The sequence below is a fragment of the Podarcis vaucheri genome (genome assembly GCF_965113315.1).
Source record: "Podarcis vaucheri genome assembly, chromosome: 16".
Taxonomy (NCBI): domain Eukaryota; kingdom Metazoa; phylum Chordata; class Lepidosauria; order Squamata; family Lacertidae; genus Podarcis; species Podarcis vaucheri.
In genome coordinates, this window is record NC_138754.1 from 39841201 (window position 1) to 39864574 (window position 23374).

The window sequence follows — 23374 nt, forward strand, 5'->3', positions numbered from 1 at the left end:
ACTTCCGGGTTTCGGCTGTCCGTAACCCAAAAATCGCAACCTGAAGCGTCTGTAACCCGAGGTATGACTGTACTATTTTATTCTTGACTATTACCTTCGTTTGATACAATTTGTTTATCCGAAAGTCCTATCTTTTATTATGACCTTTTCCACCTTGGATCAGATTGTTCCATAGACGTGTGACCTTTGCTTCTACGGCTTATAAACCGCCTCATGGGAGTAACAATACAGATAGATGGTATAGTCAGGTTTGCCAGAGGAGAACGGCCACCTCCACAGACACAAAGGCACACTCAGATTCCGGTTTAGGGGGCCCTTTATCAGGAGGCAACAGCCCCCATCTCAGCCTCCTCCTCAATCTCCCCCCAAAGCTGAGAGTCTTTTGGGGTCCAGGCAGCGGGGCACAGATCCGTGGGACGAAAGCCCTCAATACCAGTAGGACTTCCTGAAGCGGCGTGTCTCCACAATACCCATGAGCTCCATGATCTCCTCCTGGAACGTCTTCAAGGAAGGGACGTAGGTCTTCTCCAGGGCGTCCTCAACAGACGTGTCCTTGGGGCAGTCTTCAGCAGCAAGGCAGGGGGGAAAGGAGGAGAAGAAAAAACGGGGTGCAGGAAATTAGGATACTGGGTGTGTTTTTTAATGCTATGGTGCAGGTTCTGTAAACCCAGAACCAAGTTTCTAGTCCACATGACAGAGGACAGCTCAGAACCAAGGCAGGGTCCGCCTGAGGCAACAGGTGAACAGATTCCCTTTTCCCCACAGAAATCCACTCGATGCCAGCTCCGCTCCCAAACGCAAGAGCCACTCACCTGTCCATTGTTCTGGGATGATGCCATCGTCTCTCTGCTCCAAGGGCTTCGGGATGATCCTGCCGGTCCGGAGAGAGACGCGGACCCTCTCTCCTTCCTCCGTGTAGCGCCATTCCACCTCGGTGGGCAGCCTGGGGGGGCAAGGGGCAGACAAGAAGGGAGAGGGGGGCCCAGGGAGAGTCCAGCGGGGATGGGGAAGTGGGGTTTGGGGGGGGGGCGTGTTTGAAAGCAAGCTCAAGCTGAATTTCAGCATCTGCTAAAAACATTCTTGCTTAAGCCATCCAGATGCTTCAGAAGTTGGTGTGGGTTTAAATTTTCTGCATGCTGTAATTTTTTTACAACTGAGTGGCGTGTAGTGTTTACGAAATATAAATAACTAAACTTAGCCTGCGGATCAATCGTCAAACCGTTAAACAACAATAATACAAATATCAGTGCTTTTTTCTGGGGGTGCTCAAGGTTACACAGTACTGGCACCCTTTTTCAGGAAGAAAAACACTAATAATAATAATAGTTTTATTATTAATACCCTGTCCACCTGGCCTTGCTTAAAAACACCAAAGTCTTCAGTCTCTAAGTATATGGCTCACAGGGGAAATAAGTCCCCAGGTGTTTGTTGTCGTAACAAAAAAGGAAAACAATCGATATTTCATTTACCTAGCAGGATTTAAATACCTCTTAATCATCCTTAATCTCACCGGCTGGTTTACAAATAATATTAAATGTTCATTTTAAAAAATCCTGAGACTTTCATTCTACAGCTTCCGGAGACAGACCTCTTATCTTTGGGCACTTGAGAAATATATATTTTATGCCCCAACTTATTTCTGTGAGCTAACTGGTTCAAAACTGTTGTTAAGATTGAGTTTTAATCTCTGGAAACGGTCCTGGGACCTTGGGGTGAAAGCCAGTTTAATAATAATAATAATAATAATAATAATAATAATAATAATAATAATAATAAACAAATTACGATGGAAGGCTAGAAAGGGTTTTCCTCTTCTTCCAGCGAACAAGCCTGCTGTTTAGAGGCTTTTAGAACATTCAGCAGTTTAGAAAAGCTCTTAAATAAACGAAGGGGAGCCTAACCCTCTGGAAACGAATCCACGGTGCTTTCAGGGGGACGCCGTTCACCCCCCCCCCCCCGCAGATCATGGGATCACAGAATCATCGAGTTTGGAGGGACCCAAAGAGCCATCTAGTCTATGGGTAGGCAAACTAAGGCCCAGGGGCTGGATCTGGCCCAATTGCTTTCTAAATCCGACCTGCAGACAGTCCAGGAATCAGCATGTTTTTACATGAGCAGAATGTATCCTTTTATTTAAAATGCATCTCTGGGTTTTTTGTGGGGCATAGGAATTCCTTCATTTATTTTTTTCCCCAAAATATAGCCCGGGCCCCCACAAAGTCTGAGGGACAGGGGACCGGACCCCTGCTGGAAAAGTTTGCTGGCCCCTGAAGTCCAACCCTTGGCCACGCAGGGATCACAAGTAACGAATTCAGGAACGGTGATCAAGGGGCAAATTCTTAGTATTGCCCTGCCCCCTTACCTGTCAGTGGGGTCGACCAGGGACACCCAGTTGATCAGCAGTGGACCCTCACTGGCCATGTACATCCCACCGTAGGCGCCGGACTTGCCCGTGTAACAGTAGTGCTACCGGAAAGGGGAGGTAAGGAATAATAATAATAATTTATACCCCACCCATCTGGCTGGGCTTCCCCAGCCACTCTGGGCATCTTCCAACAAAATATTAAAATACTGTAATGCATCAAACATTTAAAGCTTCCCTAAACAGGGCTGCCTTCAGATGTCTTCTAAAAGTCTGGTAGTTGTTGTTCTCTTTGACATCTGGTGGGAGGGCGTTCCACAGGGCAGGGGCCACCACCGAGAAGGCTGAGCCAAAGAGCACATAAGGGTCTCAGTGTGCCAAAGCCCCCAGAACACCCCACTTCTCTCCTGGGGGGGGGGAGCCCAAGGGCACCATCATCATCACTTACCACTTTCAGGCCCTCCAGAACAACCCAGTTCTCCGTTGCCATTTCATGCATATTGTCCAAAACCGCCATTGTGGTTCTGGCTTTCATGGCTACCAAGCCAGGGTCCCAAATGAGGAAGTGGCTGGGGGGACAACTGGCCAGCTTCATTGTTCTTTCCTGCTCCCTTATTCAAGCCACAATCTGCAGCATATGGCTGGCAACTTCTCCTCCTTTCCCAGACGTTGACATGCACTCAAGGACTGAAGAAATAATACTAGAATGTAACGAAGGCTCCACTCTTATGTTTTATTGTGTCCTGGGATTCATGGGTTGACTGGCCATTGTGAGCTTCACGGTGGCTTTCCTAGCTAGAAAGTTGCCTGACAGTTTCAATGAAGCCAAATTTATCACTTTCAGCATGTTGGTGTTTTGCAGTGTGTGGTTGTCCTTTGTTCCAACCTACTTGAGCACCAAGGGCAAATACATGGTGGCTGTGGAGATCTTCTCCATCTTGGCCTCCAGTTGTGGGTTACTGGGTTGCATCTTTACCCCCAAATGCTATGTCATTTTACTGAGGCCTAAGCTGAACAGCAGGGAGCAGCTAATTAGAACAAAGAATTAAGAACTGACAAGAGTGACTCACTGGTCCAGGCAATTCTTTGTCACTGGAAATACTTCTTTCCACATCATTGTCAGTTGGATATGAATTAATTGAACACATGAAGTTAATATAAACTGAGTTCCATATTTAAGTTTAGTCCTGGTTCATCATATCTCAATCGGCCATGATTTATCCACACACGTGGCACCTCATTCGTTTCCACTACTCCCCATGGTCCTGAGAGCAATGTAATTATTGTGAAACCAAAAGGAGTATTTTGTGAGGTTATTAACTGACATATAATTTCTCAACCCACCACCAATTTTCTACACACCCAATATTCCACATCACAATATAAAATCCCCCCTACCTGCTGATAATAGTTCTTCAATAGTTCTGTTAGATCTGCTTGAGTGGATTGAGAAGAGTGATAAGGGATGCAAACTCATCCATTGGATACAAACTTTTTGACCCTCCCTTAATATATTCAGAAATTTTGCAAATATGCACAGGAACACATATATTTGACTCATAATAAATACCTTGCCATCCCGCTCAGGAAAATCTTGCTGAGACCTGAACAAAAAGCAACTTGTTTTCTTTTGTAGAGTCCCAGAAGAACTACAGTTTATGAGTGACCCATGAACTACACCAGAATTACCCTATTTACCATAATTGCATCTCTTAATTCTTCTAGTTCCGTGGTTCCCATTGTGGGGCACAGGGGGGCAATTTGATTTTTAAGGGGGGCAGTTTGAGAATGCTTCCTCCAAGCAAACAGGAATTCACTTTTTGAATAATAAAAATTATATGTCACACGGAGGGGGGCCTCAAGATTTTAGAGATGCTTAGATGGAGCATGGCAGGGGGAAAGGTTGAGAACCACTTATTATATAACCACTGCTCTGGTTAGTAGGGAATTCAGGGGTCAGATGTGAAACTAAGAACCAAGACTAGAGGATGCTATTAATACACTATCTACTGTACCATTTGAAAATGGGGCCATAGAGACACGAGTCTCTGGACTCAGCTATACAGCTGCAAATAAAACGTTTTGTGTTGCAAAGTGCATTGGGGATGATGGACTATGGCAAATTCAATCTATTTTTGCAAGACTTTATCTACTTAGAAGCAGCTGTTCTACCAGCAAATTTCAATCATTTGTGACAAAAAGATAACAATCATGGTTTCTTATTTTTAAAATTGTCATAAGAATGCATAGGCAAAAATCTATTTAATTGTTGGATTTGGTTATTGTTTCGTACCTGAGTGTAATCAGTTTTAAGGAGTTTATTCAAGTTGTAATAAGAACAGTCAGTCCTCAGGTGTGTCTGTTTCTGGGGGGGCCCCAGACCCCAGGTTATATAGCCTGTATTCAGACCTAGGTCATACCTGATAGGCCAATTCAAACTTCCCATCAGGAGCTGGATTGGACGGCTCCTATGGCCAATCAGATTACTACATTCTAAAATCCTACATGCCTATTATTCTTAGATCCCAGCTCCAGACATAACACTGAGACAAACCAGGCAGCCTCTGAAAACTGAGCTCTTTTGCTGAATCAGGGCCTTTCACCTAGTGCATTTTTTTCACCTAGTGCAACCCCCGCTTGTACCTATGCTGCCCCTAGTCTCCCCATTAAGGAGAATCAAGAGAGAGCTCTGCTGAAACGTGATCGATATGTTTTCATCTTAGAGAATCCAGAATTCTGAGCAAGTTATTATTTTCCCTATAGTTATGGAATTATCTATAATTACTATTTCTCCAATTCCTTAGACGGTTCAGCTGGCCGCTAGCAAAACACCACAGATGGAAGAAGGCATTTAAGATCTTCTGTGTCATTCAGAACTAGAAAAATAAATAGATAAAGAGAGTTCCATTCTGTTTCTGGGACTAGAGACACACATGGCTCTGATAAATGAAATTTTGCACCATACAGCCCTGGCTTCAATCATCCAAGGGAGTGGTCATTCAAGCCAGACTGTACAATTCAGTATCATGGCGATGTTGGTGTAGGAAGAGATTGATCGGTTCCTATCAAGAAGGTTTTTGTGCAAGATGGAGGTGTTATTGGTACTGCTAGCAGTGCTACATCCTCAGGCAGGGTGCATGGTTCCTGTTTCTAGATGCAATGTTAGTGACCCTCTTCTTATCCATCACAAGTATTATCAGCCAGGAGACCTTATAATTGGTGGCATTATTTCGCACATCTTCTGTTTTTTAAGTATGCTAAACTTCAAACAACGTCTCTCTTCTGAACTCTTTGATGCAGTGGCGTAGCGTAGGGGCTGCAGGGGGGGGCGGCCGCACCGGGCGCAACATCTGGGGGTTAGGGTTAGGGGGCACAAATCCACGAGTTAGGGGACGCAAATTACTTGCCTTGCCCTGGGTGCTGACAACCCACGCTACGCCACTGCTTTGATGACCTTGTGTAAGGAGTTGGGTTTTCTTAAGCATATCGTGTATCTGTCCTGATATTCTTCTTTTTCACAGCTTCGTTTTATATGCATTTCCAGCTTATATGGAATATCTTCTGCATGACAGCATTCTGCTCTGTATATGACTGAAAGCATTAATTATATGGTACATTTATTCTCTTTCAGTTTTGCCTCAGTGTATTAGAACAGCTCCTGTGGGTGATCATAAAAGGCACTGTCTGAATTATCTTGTTACAGCTGAGTTGAATTGTCATAAGCTAGAATTTTCTGAAACATTTTCAGATTTTTATTTTTATTTTTTATTTTGAAACTTTCCACACCATTGCAGAATTACAACCCTCTCTTGGGGAAAAATAAAGTGGGAAAATGACCTCCATGGTTTAGCCATCTGTGAATAGGGCGGAGAACATTGGGTGCAACTGTTAATCTAGTTTCAGAATTTTTTAGTATTATTTAATACAGTCAAACCTCTTCTTACATCTGCCTCCACTTGAATCTATTTTGCCCAACATCTGCAGCAAACCCAGAAGTAACCTGTGGGTTTGTGACCAGTTGTGCAGGCGCAAGAGTGGCGATCGCCATCCACGCCTGCATACAACAGCACCTCTCCCAGCGACCCGTTTTGACCTCCAGACGGACCTCCGGAATGGATTATGGTCACAGGTAGAGGCTCCACTGTATCTAATATTTTGATATTTTACAATAAAGTCTCTTCTTCCATCCAATTATCTTAGCCCACCGCTCCTTTCATTCATTAGTGTTGCCTAATTCGATAGTTTCATTCCGCATTAACTCAGCTGAAATTTCAGTGAATTTCAAAGAACTCTAACTTTTGGAGAAATCCACTTTCTTCCCAGAGAGTATTTATATAAGTCACTCTCACAAATGTTGCCATCCATAAATGCCTCTTTATTTTCAAAGCTATAAACTGGTACTTAATTGATCAGCTGTGTAATGTGCAAGCGCATCATAGAAACAGTTAGGGATGGACAGATCAGTATATATTTTGTCAATTTCACGTGTGTTCACTCATAAATCATTTGTGTTCCATTTCCATACTAATCTGTGATTTTAAAAAAACACCCTGTAAACTTATATTTTAATATGTATTTTATTACACAGTTCTAAATGTGCTTTAGAATAAAACACGACAAATTATTTCTTTCCATATTTTAGTACTTTGGAGAACTGTGAAATTTAAAGGATTATTACATGGATTAGTCTGGGCAGGGCCAGATTTAGGTTTGATGAGGCCCTAAACGACTGAAGGTAACGGGGCCCTTTCTATGTCCAGCTGTCCTTTGTCAACAACAAATTGTCACTTTTTTGTTGTTGTTGAATATATGCTATATGGTAATTTATGGACCTAATAGGTATCTAAAGCCATTTGCACATAACAATATATATATTATCAAAGTAATTGTTGAACTGAAATACAATTAATACAATTTTTCCCCTTAATTTTTTTGGGGGCCCCCAAGAGAGTGGGGCCCTAATCTATAGCTTGTTTAGCTTATACGTAAATCTGGCATTGAGTCTGGGTAATTCAAACTGGGTCACTTAACTTAAAAAATTGGGCTGAACAAAAGACCCCCTCCCTTGCAAGGAAAAGTTTTGTTCATTAGAATTATGTCTGACATACTGCAATCTATTTGCTTTATTTTTTATACTTTCCCGCTAATATTAAATAATCTCATTATCCTTAAAAGTTGGTATATTTTTGTTGTTATTGTTGTTATTATGATGTGCATCTGAACTATGTTAGCAACCTGTGCTCCTTTGACAAACAATATTCATTGCAACCTGGTTTTATGTCAAGTATTCTGTATTGCGTTTCCATGCGCTCCTCTGGTTCGCCAGAAGCGGCTTAGTCATTCTGGCCACATGACCTGGAAAAACTGTCTGCGGACAAACGCCGGCTCCCTCGGCCAGTAAAGCAAGATGAGTGCCACAACCCCAGAGTCGGCCACGACTGGACTTAATGTTCAGGGGTCCCTTTACCTTTACCTTTATTCTGTATTGCACCAATCTACCAAGATTGGGGACGTGGGTGGCACTGTGGTCTAAACCACAGAGCCTCTTGGGCTTGCTGATCAGAAGGTTAGCGGTTTGAATCCACGCGACGGGGTGAGCTCCTGTTGCTCGATCCCTGCTCCTGCCAACCTAGCAGTTTGAAAGGACGTCAAAGTGCAAGTAGATAAACAGGTACCGCTCTGGCGGGAAGGTAAACGCCATTTCTGTGCGCTGCTCTGGTTCGCCAGAAGTGGCTTAGTCCTGCTGGCCACATGACCCTGAAGCTGTATGCTGGCTCCCTCGGCCAATAAAGTGAGATGAGTGCTGCAACCCCAGAGTCGTTCACGACTGGACTTAACTGTCAGGGATCCTTTACTTTTACCTTTACATGAAATGATGTGGATGTGGCCCTGGCCTCCCTCACCCCACTGCCCCTTATTATTGAGGAATCGAAAAGATTTCCCTATGCAAATCTCTCGGAAACAATGTATTTCATCTGGAAAGCTATTTAATAAATATTACTTTTTATTAAAACCTTTGAATGTGTTTGAGCTGTGTTTGAGTGCGCAGAGAATGATTTCACTTGAAAGCAATGCCCTTAGATTACAGAATCACGGAAGAGTTAGACGGGCCCACGAGGGTCTTCAAGTCCAGCCCCTGCAGGAATCTTTTGCTCTACGTGGGGCTCAAAGAACGGCCCAGAGATTAAGGGTCTCGTGCTCTACTCAACGAGCTATACAGATTGATCTTCATAGCAAACACCCATTATTTATTTTTTACAATTTACAGTGGTGTAAAATAAAGGGTGTAGGAAATGAAATGATTGTTGCCTTCTCATTGTTTCAGGACGTTTTGTTAAGACTTTTAATTCAACACACTTATTTCAATATACAGTTGTACCTTGGTTTTTGAACTTAATCCATTCCGGAAGTCCGTTCTTAAACCAAAGCGTTCTTAAACCAAGACGTGCTTTCCCATAGCAGCAGGGGACTCAATTTACAAATGGAACACACTCAACAGGAAGCGAAACATGTTCTGCATGCAAGGCAAAGTTCAAAAAGCCACAACCCAACTCCCAAGCTGTAATATTTGGATAATGTAGACTGCACTGGAAAAGCAATAAAATACAATGAGAGTGCAAGCCTCTTAAAGTTTACTTAGTTTGGATGCAGCCTCGGCGCTCGGGATCCAAATGCAGTGTTTTATTTAGTGGTGTACACAGGTTGATTCCAAATTTTAAAAATACAGATCCAATTAGCTTCCTTTTAAATCTGAATTAGATGGATTGTTTGTTTCACCTACAAAGAGCTCAAGGGTGGGATAAGTGGTTCTCTTTCTCCCCACTTTCTCCTCACAACTACCTTGTAAAATAGGTTAGGCCAAGAGACAGCAACTGGCTCAAGGCTACCCAGAAAACTTCAAAGTCCAGTGGGGAGGCTTATTTCAGTTTCACAAAATCACAACACTGCTGTCCTTTTGCAAATACTTTATCTTTTTATTTTTTGCCCTTAGAAAAATATACATTTTTTAAAAAGTCTCTTTCCATCCAGTACCACATATTAAAAGTATAGAAAAGCATTAACAAAATGCTGGCTTTATTCTGGGTAACTGAAGATTCATCTCTTATTCCATGCTCTGTGGATTCTCCTCCAAGGATCACTCAGGACAGCTGCAACTAGTATGAAAAATATCAGCATCAAGCCTTTGGCAAGAGTCTGAGAGTACGGTTCTCCTGAAAGACAGTTTGAAACAGTAATCAACAGTAATCAACTGTAGTAATAACATGACATGATAGCTGATTTGTGTCTTGAGTCCTGTCATTCCAAAGCCAGAACCACCGCTGTAAAAGCCCTACTTGATGTCACATTTGAACCTTTCACAATGAGATTCACCTGACTGCAAATATAGCACGGACTGATACTGAGCAAGGAAGTTCCTGTAATTAGTACATAAGGTAAAGGTAAAGGGACCCCTGACCATTAGGTCCAGTCGTGGCCGACTCTGGGGTTGCAGTGCTCATTTCGCTTTATTGGCCGAGGGAGCCGGCGTACAGCTTCCGGGTCATGTGGCCAGCATGACTAAGCCGCTTCTGGCGAACTAGAGCAGTGCACGGAAACGCCGTTTCCCTTCCCACTGGAGCTGTACCTATTTATCTACTTGCACTTTGATGTGCTTTCGAACTGCTAGGTTGGCAGGAGCAGGGACCGAACAACAGGAGCTCACCCCGTCGCGGGGATTCGAACCGCCAACTAAAACACCTACAAATTATTTAGTTGTAAGCTGTAAGGGATAAGGAACCTCCTTACATTCCAGTTCCCGTCAGCCCCAGCCAGAGTGGCCAAAGGTGAGGCATGATGGGGAACTGGAGTCCAGCAACACCTTAACAAGGCAAGACACCCTTGTGTAAATAACCCATCTGAATGCTTGTCAAGAAACCACCAGGTTCCCTCTATCTTTTTACCAGTGTAGTAGCGTGTCAAGGGATAAAGAAGTTCTGGCCAGCAAACATCATTCCTCTTGCAGTCATATTCTGTGTAGTTAATCTGAAATCTGCAAAACAGTTTAAAATAAAGTCTTACAGTCAGATGGATGTTGTTGTTTTATTAGATTTGTAAATTTTTCCTGATGCTGGGGAATGCTACGTGTTGTTAATAGACAGTGGGGAGGGGGGCAATGTATGTGCGTGTGATAGAGCCTTATTGTGTGATCACCACAATCAGAACCAGCAGGACACAGCTGACCTCCCATGGTAAACATGGGGGGGAGCAGCAATGGTGTTTACTTGTTCCAATTCTGTGTTATTGCTATGCCCCCATGGCAGCCATATTGTTATGTCACAGCCCACTGCAACTATTTTGTGACTGGTGCCCACAACTCTTTCACATAATTCAAAATGTGCTCTCTGTTCCAAAAAGGTTGGTGACCCCAGTCCAATGCATACACTGCGCCAAGCTACTCAGGTATCAAAACGACTACCCCTTTTTTCTATTAAGCCAAATTCAATGTTTAACTGATGCTATTATTATTAAAGGGCACAGGATGTAAATCAGATCAACCATAGATATTAACACATTTAATAGAATTACAGTAACATAGCATCCAAGAGGGTTACCTTGTCATTGGAACAGGGGGTTGTGCTGGTATTTTAATAAACTGCACTGCAGCAGAGATAGAAAGAGAGCTGGCTTTATCTTCACAGGCAATTGGACACTGAACTTGCCAGGTTACTGTTGAAATACTAAATATGAAGAGAAAATCTATATTACAAAACCTCAAGCAACAACACTGCAATATTAGGCTACATACTGTTATAGCAGCTTTGATTTTGTCAATATCCTAACATAAGGTGACCAGTTAGATCTGCTTTAAAGTACAAAGGTCAATCTTACACTTGCATTTCACTTCAACTACTTTTTTGTAATGATTTTGAACATTAGATGGGAGCACTGTAATCAATTAGGCTAACATTTAAAAGGTAGCAATTATCCTTTGCCTTCATCTAGATGAGCAGGTAGTGGATTTATTGAATTGAATAAATAACTGTAAGTTACAGTATTCCCAGGGCTCAAGTGTCTAGCATAACACATTGCATTGCCCCTCTTCTAGCAGAAAATGGAGATTGGTACAATACAAATCTACTTAATTTGCATAATGTATTTTTATTGACCCAAGACTCTTCTCACCCAGTGCAGAGTATAACACCATGGATAAAACCATTGTAAATTTGTGAAAGAAAAGAAAGAGCAGTTCTGCCGAACATAGCTAGTTTTCTTACGTACCTGACCTGTACCCCAACTATCTCCTGCTGTGGAATCCCTTCTACTGCTCCAACATCAGCAGTGATAATTTGAATATTCAAGTGGGTAGGAATATCAAGGCAAATCCCTTTCAAATCTCCAAAACTTGCATTTGTATCTGCACCGAACGTATCTAAATCTGTTAATGGGGGGAAACATTGTTCTGAGAACTATTGAACAGTGTTGAACAGCTTATCTTTTTCTTTCAAGGTTTCAAGGGGAAAGGGGCAGGTTGTTGTTTTCATTTTTTTAAGGGGCAGGGCTAATTGAACACAATGAGATGACCTGCTGAGTAAATATACAGAGGACAGAATAATTAATCATGCTTTCCAGAAAACAGAGCAACCCTATACTCTTAAATACATGGAGATACTATTTTCTTACATCTACATCCTGCCTGTCTTCAAGACAGCACACGCACAGTTCCTAGGCATCTACCCATCCAGGTTCTGATCAGACCCAGACCTGCTTAGATTCTGCAAGGAGGTGACCTCATGTGTCTTCAGACTTTAACCTGGGACCACATGACACCACTGCTTCCTATGGCCCCTCAATCAGTATAACAATTATTCTGTAATTTCATTTGTTTTGAAATATCAAAATTCAACTGCACAACTTTGAATCTAATATGGAAAAAATAGTCATGCTTTGAGGTGTTTAAAATGTTACTATCTCAAAATGTTTATACATGTGGTTATGCCATATGCTATTAAATTAATTTTTTAATAGGAATGACTTAACTAAATGAAAACTCAGCAATTGACTCAATGCTAGTGAATGTTGGTACTCACAAATAATTTCCACCCAATCATCTGGAGCGCTGGTAGAGGAGTTCCCTCTCTTTCCGACATGAGTAGCTTGCACCAATGAATTAAGTATTTTGGTAACATTCTCCCTGCAATAATGGAACTTGGAACATTACAATTATCCACACTTGAAAATAAATTATTCAGGGTAGCAGAAACCAATGCAGCTTTGTTGATGGATACATTGCTCTCCTTTAATGTCCTGGGATTTTTGTTTAGCCAAAGTGTGGTTTGTTTTATCATCCAAACCAAGCCAACAAGCTAATCATAGTCTGTTTTCTGGCAACAAACTTCAATTTGAAACCATGATTTGTTGATGGCTTATTTTAACTACACAACAGCCCTATTTAACCATGGTTTGGTTGTCCAACGCACACTAAAGGCATAAAGCAAAACCAGCAGGAAATCAAAACACACTTTAGAGAAACAAGCTGCAGCTTGGATACTCATCTCCGTGATAATTCAGTTTGCTGAACAAACCATGGTTAAAAGAAACCATGGCTAAGTGTTATGTTCAAATGTAACCAATGATAGAATGTCAATGTGAGATTAAAACTCCCTCATCACTTCGGACTTCCACAAGTAGAAAAAGGGAAGAAAGCACTCCACCTCACCTCAACTGATTGCAGTTGTCCTTAAGATCAACTTCTAAAATGCATCCAGAGATTGAATTTAGTCCGAACAAAATTGGTGTGAGACCTGCCGATGCACACAAGCCTTTGCCATCTATGTAACAGAAGTATTTGCTTGAGAAATCCTCATATCTTTTTTCAGGTTCTTGCTTACAGTTTTATGTAATATAATTTTTAAACAAAAATTACTAAGGTGCACAATAAAATAATAATGTTGAGGTCTTACTGAGTTCACCTTTTTACATCCATTAGAAACAGAGATGTTTTAATTCAATACAAGCTGAAGTGACTGAGCTGTCACAGAGCACTTCTACACAGGACCAAGACTATAACGCTGTTTCAGGAAAGCTTTTTAAATGGCAGATCTCAGTATTTCCCTTCTGAAGCATTTCAAAGGAAAGTGGTATGATATCATAAGCAAAAGCAGAAAAGCCAACTAAAGCTTTAGGTAGAAACAGTGTCCAATTATCTCTGTATCTGCCATAGAACAGATAAATACATATTTATAGTTAGTTTTACAGTATATTTCGAATCAACAAAACACATCTCAACTCCAATTACACTGTTATAATAATAATAAACAATCTATCTATCTATTTACTATTTCATTATTTATACCCCGCCCAACTGGCTGGGTTTCCCCAGCCACTCTGGGCAGCTTACCTTAACCAAACAGTATAGAAATTAGTGTTAGGGTAATAAACCTAATTCTGAAATGTTCATTTGTATCACGGTTCTATAACACTCAATATCAAAATGTAGTACCGGGCTTCCAAAGTTGCAAAATGGTAACAGCATCAGAAGAATTCAGATTTGCTGCTCTAATCGGTTTGCCAATTTGATAACCTATACAGAAAGAGATGGTTTTGTGTGAAGTTTTATAGATGTTAATCATTGTCGACAAGCAATACTGTCAAAATAACTGTGTTATAGTGCATTCTTAGCCATGTCTGCTCAGAAGTAAATTTTACTGAACTTAATGCTTAAACCCAGGTGAGGGGTTGGGATTGCAACCTTAAGTCTTCTTAGAGTTAACACCCAAAGCATCAGGTTTTGACATTTTCACTCACCACATACATCATTACAAATATGTTGCATTTTCCCTGGCAAGCATATAACCACCACCAATGAGGCTTTTCACCTGGATTCCCAGACAATTCTTCTCTGCTTGTAGTGTTTACACTCACAAAGTTGACTGTGAATTTCTGTGTCAGTATTTCTGAAAAAGGAAAAGGATACACAATAAATGCTAATGAAAAGGAGGAATACCACTTTGTTGAACCTTTAATTCAGCAATTATCATACAAATCATAACCTAAATTTTGATAACTAATACAATACTGCATCCTTTAAAACCCACTGATATTTCTCTGTTTATACATAGATCATTTCAAAGCTGAATAGATCTTTTCGTGATTTCTATACACCACTGCAGAGGGCAAGGTGTGCACTTTTCTGGATACACAGCATATATGATGGCTTTAGTATTTGTAGCTACAGGAGAAGAACCTCAGGATATGATACAACCAGCACAAACGATGTCCTACTCTTTTTTGCTTGGTTTTTCTTTCAATGGGGCATATAGCAGACATGTGGCAGAATCTTTTCTCATCAAAATCAGGTAATCAAATGTCAAATCCAGTGAACTTCTTTTGTGGCACAGAGCTAGAGGTCTGTGAAAGCCCTCCTGAGAGGTCTTTCGTCTCACAGCATGCATGACTGGAGTTGATGGAGGCTCCACCTACTGAAATAGACCAAGCATTAAGTCATTTCCATTCTCCTGCCTCTTAAGCAAGTGGGAGAAGTTACGCAGACCTGGATACAGCAAGTATTTGGCACGTTCAGAAAGGTACCAAGTACTTGAACAGAGGCAGCAAAAAGAAGCGTTGCTCCCCTCCTCACTCTATTTGAACAGCAGACCCGCATTCAATATCACCAGTTCTCCTTGGGTTTAAAAACAGTATGCCATGGGGGTCAGGATTTGCTGGCCCCATTTTACCAGCCACAGTGCTGAAAATTCTCTTTCATGTCACACTCCAATAATGTCTCAAGATTATGCCATATAAACAACAAGGACTGGGAGTGGGAGGGAAACTGAACAAGGAATGCAAAAAAGAAATATGATGGTACCTTCTGGACATACTGCTCCAGAAACGACGGTGACTTTTATTTCTATTATTCTCTTGCCTTCCCATATGATTGTATAATCTTCTCCAAAGGTCACATTTCTGCATTCTGAACACAAAAAACAATTTGTATGAAATCCAAATTTCATTGCAATTTAAAGAAAGCTCTAGCGATCTGGTGATTTAGAGAGAGAGTTGAACACAGACTTACCTCTGCCAGTGCAGCTCCCTACATCAGTGTCTTTCCTCTCATGGGTCACCTGTGGCTTGATGCTGTCTGGCAAGAAAACAAACAGATTATTGAGTGCAACAAGTCTGAAAAACAACCTGAAACAAAGCAAATTGTAATTGCAGCAAGGGGGATGCAGAATAAGACATACAGATGGTTTTCTAGAGCATAACTTAGGGGGAAAGATTATGATTTATTTATAGACGTATTCATATATCTCCCACTCATAAAATATCAAAGTATTGCACTACATAAAATAATGCAAAACAATGCAAAATATGACTGGCTCATCTAAAAAAGAAAATTGAACTGAACAGGCCTGTCAGCATAAAAAAGATGATGGATATGCAGCTTGAATAGCAGGATTCCTGAACCTAGCAACCAGTTGGTTGGGGAGAAGGTACTTGCAGTTCTTTCTTCTTTTCAACAGATGACTTGACACTATCAGTCCCGATAGTGCCCTTTGTTGTCAGGGCATGGTCTGAAAGCAGAGAAGGCAGCAATCTTGTTGAAGCTAAGCAGGTCTTCAGGTTGTGGTCAGTACCGAGACAGGAAATTTTCTAGGACCTCTAGGCACACTACCTTGAGTTCGACCTACATGTATCTATATATTGTTGGTGGATCAGTGTTTGCAAGCTCATAGTATGATTTGAGAGAAGAGCCAGGTCAAATTATACCTTGCATCATTTTACTTCATTTTACTCTTGAAGATAATGAACAGTTTAAGCCTGGCAGCCATGCCTGAAAACAATGGTCACAGGGATTAGAAAAGAACACTTCAATCAACCTCATTCTGATGGAGCAAAGAGCAATCTATTATTTCTGATTCCAACGTACCTCCAGTACCGCTGTTTATTGCTATGTTAGGTGGCGTGCTCCCCACTCCATCACAAGCACTGAGACATTCGGCTTCAAAATTCTGAAGGAAGGCAACAGGGGCATTTCTTGCACATTGCCCAGCTATGAATTGCTGCATCACATAGGAAGAAAAGAGCTGAACATCAGGTTTGTTTTTGTGAAATTTGTTTTCTCTCCTAAACAAGCTCAAAGCCAGCAGTAGAGAACTTTTTTTTCATCTTGAGGGGGCCACTTCCTCAGTGGACAATTTTGGGGTGGGGGCTGCATTCCAGTGGTGGGTGCAGTCAGAGGCAAAACTGAGCAGGGCTAGATGCAAAAGCAGGAGCAGCAATGGGTTTGGCTCTGATCTTTGTACAGTAGGTCATACTGTAGTCCAGCCACACGAAAGACAGCCTCTACATCCCGTGTTTCTTCATCCAGGCAAGCAAGAGTTCAAAGATAAATTCCAGCCAGGCAAAAGCACATGAAGGGGATACACAGCAGGAGGCAGCAGGCGTTTTGGAAGGAGGGGCGTGACCGAGGGAGACTCCCAAAAGCCTGATTTAGGAGCTTGGTGGGTGCCATTTATCCCATGAGCCAGAGGTCCCTCACACTGCTCTAAGCAAACACAAAAAGAGCCAAGGTGGGGGGGGGGTGTCACTCACTCAAGCAGGCTGTCATTACCTGAGGAACTGTAAAATACCCATTCTGAACAGTCATAACTGGATCTCCTTGTCTGTAACCACTGGAAAGTTTTCCTGGGATGGTTTGTAATGGTACTTTAAATGAAGAAACTCGGGGTGAAGAACTGCAAAAAACATTTTTTAAAAAAAAACAAACCCACATTTGTATACTATTAAAGCCTTCAGTTTCTACAGAATCACAGCATTATGATTGCTGAGTGGAGAAAGAGGACAGAGAGAGGAGTTTTTCTTTCTCTCTTATAATTTTCAAACTCAGGATCCCTCAATGAAACTAATCAGAAGATTCAAGGCTGATAAAAAGTATTCATTCAGAAGTACATACTGTCCTTCAGTCATCAAACACTGCCACATGATGTTATGATAGCCTCTAGCTCAGATGGCCAAGTAGCTAGTCAGACTAGCGGCCACTGATAGATCAAAAGTAACATTCGTGTAAAACAGCAGAATGCCACTCAGTATCAGCTTGAGGGGAAGAACAACGGAAGAGGACTGCTTCCTCCAGACTCTGCTTGGCTGCCATTGGAGCCAGGATGCGGGACTAGCTGCCAAGCCTTTGGTCCGATCCAACAGCCAGGCTCTTCTACTGTTTGTAGCGGCAGCAGGATCTGCTCAGCACATGAACTAAGAGGGAGCAGTGGGTAATAGCTTGAAGATCTCTGCAGCTGGTTCTCTCCCTCCTCCCAAATATGTTTTATTATCCTGTACAGTGGTACCTCGCAAGACGAATGCCTCGCAAGACGAAAAACTCGCTAGACGAAAGGGTTTTTCATTTTTTGAGCTGCTTCGCGAGACGATTTTCCCTATGGGCTTGCTTCGCAAGATGGAAACGTCTTGCAAGTTTGTTTCCTTTTTCTTAACACCGTTAATACAGTTGCAACTTGACTTCAAGGAGCAACTCATAGAATGCGGTGTGGTAGCCTTTTTTGAGGTTTTTGGCGATTTTTGAAGCTTTTCCAAAACTTTCCCGACACCGTGCTTCGCAAGACGGAAAAAACCGCAAGACGAAAAAACTCGCGGAACGAATTAATTTCGTCTTGCGAGGCACCACTGTATGTGGCAACAGGAAACAAGAGAATGTATAGCCTGCACGAGAAAATTAAAAATAAAGCATGGGGCCCAGAGAAAGGGAACAGCTGGGGTGGAGAACCTGGAGCTCTCCTGGTGTTGTTAGACCGACTCACATCAGCCTCAGCTTGCATGGACCTGAGCAAAAACCAGGACAGGGAGGAAGAGCTCTGTACCAGCCTGGGACCCTCCAAACATTTTGGACTATGATTCCCATTAGCCTCAGCCAGCACAGCTCTGCTGGTTAAAACTGTTAGGCGCTGTAGACCAAAACACCTGAAAAGCACCAGATTGGCAAAGGCTGCCCTGAATGGCAGCAAATATATTTGATATGGCAGGCACCTACAGTAATGCTGGTTGTTTGAAACATAGCTATTTGCGATGGCATTCCCTAAGCACTGCCTTTCAGTAGTGGCTCTATTGGAAATTCTGGGTATCGGTGATATCGGTGCTTTTAGTAACTTACTGTTTTATTGCATTGATTTTATTCTATAAAGTGCCTTACTTATTTTAGAATGAAATATAAATGTCTTAATAAATAAGTTTTATAAGAATGAAAGGTTCATAAAGTGCTCATTGTTTCTTTTAAAAATATTCTTGGATGACGGAATTGGTGGGAAGAGGTAATTCCACTGCCGGAAACATACCGAAAAGAGAAAATTAACAAAACTGTGCAAGCATGAGAGGTGGAGAGAAACTGGGTCACTTGCATGCACTTAGTTAGGGACTATCTCACAGGAACGCACATATCCCAGATAAGTCTCCATACTTACACAGCCCCATGATAGAAATAACCCCGGAAAGGTGTGTTGTTAATGGAAGACTGCACACATAGGAAGGAAAACCAGTCAGGGGCATTGTTCCCCGTCTGGACAGAGCACAGTTGGTCAAAAGGTGGACTGACATCCCCACCAAATATTCCTTTAAAACATGACCCATTGAAGAGTTGCTTCATCTCTGAGGTGCATTCCTAGAAAAAGGAAAAGGGAAAAAAAGGGTTCTACTTGTTGCCAAACTAAAAAGACATGGTACAGTACAATAAAGCACAAGCTTTGGGGAGTGACAGTAGCTCAGTGGTAGAGCACATGCCCTGCATGCAGAAGGTCCCAGATTCATCAATCCCTGGCACATCCAGTTAAAACAGGTGTGGGGAACTACACACTGAACTACAGCTCCCATCAGCCTCCCCAAGCATGTTGAATGGCAGGGATGATGGGAGTCATAGCTCAGCAACATCCAGAGGTCCAAAGGTTCCCCACACCTGAGTTAAACGGATCACAGGTAGCAAGACAACACCTAAAACCCGGAAGATCCACTCCATCCAGAGCAGAAAATACTGGGCTAGATGGACAAAGAGGCCTGCATGAACTTATCTTACATGCACCTTTTAAGAAAGAAAAGGTAAGCAGGGCAGATACTGTGGAGGTCACCCCTGTTGCTTATCAACCCCGGGAGCCATCAACCACATTTTTTCATATTTTTTTCCTTCTTATTAAATTACCGTATTTTTTGCACCATAACACTCACTTTTTTCCTCCTAAAAAGTAAGGGGAAATGTCTGTGAGTGTTATGGAGGGAATGCCTACGGGTGGCATGCCTACGGATTTTCCTCCTCTAAAAACTACGTGCGTGTTATGGTCGGGTGCGTGTTATAGAGCGAAAAATACGGTAGTTCAACTTCTGAAGACCAGAAGTTACAACCATTGTTGGCTTATTGTGTCATAGTGCTAAATATAAAGAACAACACAAAGTTCTCTCGCAAATAATATTGCAGGCATTTTTGTAGATTTCCCCTAAGAATGCTTACAATGAAGAAAGTTTTCAAAATTAAATGTAGAAATAGTACCAAATCACAGCAGCAACGGATATCGCAGGCTCCTGCAGTGAGATTGCAAGGACAAGATCCCAGTGGCTGAAACACTTGATTGGGGATCACTGTTGTACTATCTATTTAAAAAAGGAGAAAAATAACATCAGCTCTGAAACTTAAGGCGCTCCTCCCCACCCCACAGCTGTTATCTAGAGGCAGCCAGTCCATCTGACTGCAGTGGAAAAAAGATGGGGAGCAGGGCCACTCCACTGGTTCTGCTGGGAAATCAACCGCATTTGAATCTTAATAATAATTTTAATTATTTGATTATTTGTACCCTGCCCATCTGACTGCGTTTCCCCAGCCTGCCTCTCCCTGAACTTTTAGATACACACCCACACACACACACAGAGGCAAATATGGTGCAGGGTGAAGAGTTCTTCCATTTTGTAGGCAAAGTTGCTTCTTCTCCATATACTTACATAGGACTTTTGAAGTCTAATGGGACTGCTGCATCAAAAGGCTGAAGCCTCAGTGAAAATACACACAGAGTATCACAGAGAAGCAGAAAAGGAAACTCTAAAATATAACATAAAGCAACAGCGACTGAAATACCTTCTCCTTTTCCTGTCACATTTCCTGAGGACATATTAGCATATATTTCAGCTTGGATCAACAGATGGGCCACCACCACCGAGTCTCGACAAGCCGAGACTTGCAAAGCTTCAACCAAGCAGAGGGCTTCTGTACAGCAATTGGTGAGATTGGAAGTACACAGCTGCAGACTCCTGGTCAAAGATACCATCACTCTGGAAACATTCTGAAACACACAGTGTGATGGCAGGTAATACATTTACTAAACATCACACAAATTTCAAACACATCTTGCTGGAAAAGTGACCTTCAACACCAGTCAGTTCTGTCACCAATTGACAGTTTCCTCTGCCAATTAAATTGGGGGGGGGGCTGGAAGAGCAATAATTAACAAGCACCAAACAAAATGTGTTTAGTATTGCAATGCTAGTGGGAAAACACCCAATGATCAGTGATACATGTGTGAAACAACCACAGAAAGAGATATTATTTGGGATTCTGTGCGGGATTAAGTTAACTGTACAGTTCTCATTTTAACAAGCCTTTGTGACAGGCATGTATTTTTGATGGTTTTAATTTTTTTGCATCAATTTATTATCACCTTGTTGGTTTTAAATTGATTGTGCAATTTGTATTGCTTTATAGTTCTTTATTGTTTTAAATTTTTTATTGTATATTGTAATTTTTTAAAAAATTGCAAACCACGCAGAAGACATAATTGGTGGAGAGTATGCAAGTGTAACAAACAAATAAAATAAATATTCGCTTATGTGAGAGGCAGGAGTCCTTTATGGCAGGCAGTCACAGGCTAATCCCATAGTTCAAAAATGCACAAAATCAGAGTCAATGGAGTACTTAAGAAGTATACTAATTGATTATGCGGAATTAGACAAACTAACGGGGAAAATTAGACTTCAAAGAGACCATAAGTTTTTGGAGGATTGGGGAAAATTTAGAGAGTATTTGAAAACTATATGTGAGGAGAATACAACGCTAGTGTGTTTTAAAGAGGCTTTGTGAAAAGTGAGGAATATCGCAAAAATGTAAATAAGGATATAAAGAAATTACTTAAAGGTGATACTATATATTAAGAAATGTGTAAATAGGAGAATTATTATGGATGACTGTCAGAGGAGTGGAGGGAAGTTCAACAAACTAAAATACGTGATGTGGAAAATGGAAAGATGGAAGTTTTTATAGAAAATGTAATAAAAAATATTTGCCAAAAAAAAAAGTATACAGTTAAAATATTGAACCACAATGGAAGGATGGCTTATGGGATTTTTCTACTAACCCCTTGATACGTTACATTCAAACTCCAGTCACCAGTTTTGTTTCTTCCAGTACAATCTGCAAGCGGCAACATTCCTGGAAGAGAGCAAAGAGCAATATGAATACTTTCGGATTTACTCTTCTCTCTCACTTCATCACTGTGAGAGATGGTAGAAGTAGGAAAGTTCATGTACTCAGTCCCAAGTGATCTTTGAGACAGCAAAATGGTCCCACAATTTCTATGGTATTTAAACACATCCAATTTGGGGGGGAAAGCAGTGTCAAAAGAATCTTACCTGTTTCATTGTCTGCCACAGCAATACTGAAAACATCTGACGGATTGCTCACCAAAGAAGCAGTGACTACAGGCCCAGACATGTAGATAAAGGGAGGCTGAAAACCTACAAATATAAATCAACATTAGCACTTGTGGAATAAAAAAATGTTATCACTGCCTGTACTTTTGTGCATTTCAATCCCTCTGACCTCACTTTTTATAATCCCTGCACCCAATCCAGCATATAACTATAACCCCCATGCATCAGCTGAAGGGCACTGCAGTGTACAAAAGGCTTATCCACAATAAATGTGTTAAGTCTTCCAAGCGACGCGATATTTTTTGTTATTATCTAGAGACAATTTCCCCATTTTAGGGATTTCGTTTCAGACCCCTCTAAATAGAAAGCTCTTTGTGAGTAAGTCTAAGGAATTGTCTTGGGCTAGTTTACACAAATACGTAATAGAACAGAGGCACCTTTTATTTTGATGTCCTGTGGGATCCCTTTGAACTGTGGAGCACAAGGAAATGTAACGTTGCCTGACTTGCACTGCACAAGGTCTGAGATACTGGGAGGCTGGGCAGAGGGAGGCGAAGCAGTTAATAAAGAGTTTTGCCGAGTGACAAAAGAAAACGGACCACCTCAAGTGCCTTGTTTCCTAAGGTTTTAGGTTGTCAATCTGTTTGCTCCCCAAACCCAGGCACCTTGCGAGCGGGCTCCTGAGCTTCCACAGCTGCGTGACAGGCAGAAACAAAACAGGTGACGAAGCGGGGGACCGCCTGCACCTGCCAGATTTCTGCCTGTCACGCATGTGCTATTGCAAGAATGTCTTAGCTGCTTCTTCCTCCCGCTCAGGGCAACTTACAACCAAGCCAACAAATGCGCAGGAGAAGCGCCGAAGCGGACGTTGCCCTTTCCTACCCACCCGGATTCCCATCCTGGGCTCCAGCCCCGAAAAAAGCCAGCAGCCCCCAAAAGAGCCGCCGGACGAGCATGGCGAGGCGAAGGCGACGCTAAAGCGAGACGCCGCCGCCGCCGCACCGGACAAGGAGCAGCCGAGCCAAGGCCTCCGCAGGCGCCATTTTGCGAACGGGTCCCTCGGTTGCTGTGGAAACGGCTGGGAGGAACCACCTCACGTTGCCCGGCTCTGAAGCGGGAGAAGACCCCCCCAAAAAAACTCGAGCCCGGAGTGTTTCACTACGTACATTGATTAACACAGGCTTGAGGCGGGGGAAGGCAATAAAGCAGCAAAGAGTGCAGTCTGAAGTCCCTAGTGTCAAATCTCCTCTCCTCCACCCCTCTGCGTGAATGGTATGTTCCAATATCAAGGCGTGCCTAACAACGGGATGGGACGCGGGTGGCGCTGTGGGTTAAACCACACAG

The 23374-nt window shown here is 42.1% G+C and overlaps 2 protein-coding genes and 1 long non-coding RNA gene across 5 annotated transcripts; all 3 read right to left on the bottom strand.

The window, feature by feature from the left end:
- Positions 1–52: 52 nt before the first annotated feature.
- On the bottom strand, positions 53–2879 carry LOC309521694 (large ribosomal subunit protein uL24m-like; the record flags this gene model as incomplete). The annotated part of the gene is made up of 4 exons (XM_082204406.1): positions 53–563; positions 813–943; positions 2363–2466; positions 2811–2879. The coding sequence occupies 4 exons, from the start codon at positions 2877–2879 to the stop codon at positions 427–429; spliced, it is 441 nt and encodes a 146-aa protein (XP_082060532.1). The 3' UTR covers positions 53–426.
- A 6433-nt stretch (positions 2880–9312) lies between these two features.
- Positions 9313–23304, bottom strand: TCTN2 (tectonic family member 2). Of its 3 annotated transcripts, none has more exons than XM_082204139.1 (18): positions 23197–23304; positions 22010–22114; positions 21736–21809; positions 20463–20667; positions 19884–19984; positions 18811–19007; positions 16953–17076; positions 16269–16401; positions 15414–15479; positions 15207–15311; positions 14218–14295; positions 13842–13922; positions 13059–13170; positions 12430–12533; positions 11621–11777; positions 10954–11079; positions 10303–10391; positions 9313–9573 (listed from the first exon to the last, which is right to left on the bottom strand). In XM_082204139.1, the coding sequence occupies exons 2-18, from the start codon at positions 22089–22091 to the stop codon at positions 9458–9460; spliced, it is 1950 nt and encodes a 649-aa protein (XP_082060265.1). In that variant the 5' UTR covers positions 22092–22114; positions 23197–23304; the 3' UTR covers positions 9313–9457. The 3 variants fall into 3 exon arrangements, with proteins under 3 accessions (XP_082060265.1, XP_082060263.1, XP_082060264.1); XM_082204137.1 differs by lacking the exon at positions 23197–23304 and adding an exon at positions 22917–23097; XM_082204138.1 differs by lacking the exon at positions 23197–23304 and adding an exon at positions 22468–22719.
- LOC309521570 lies at positions 17101–18804 on the bottom strand. The gene is made up of 2 exons (XR_014214724.1): positions 18034–18804; positions 17101–17685 (listed from the first exon to the last, which is right to left on the bottom strand). It is a non-coding gene; the product is annotated as an uncharacterized lncRNA (long non-coding RNA).
- Positions 23305–23374: the final 70 nt, after the last annotated feature.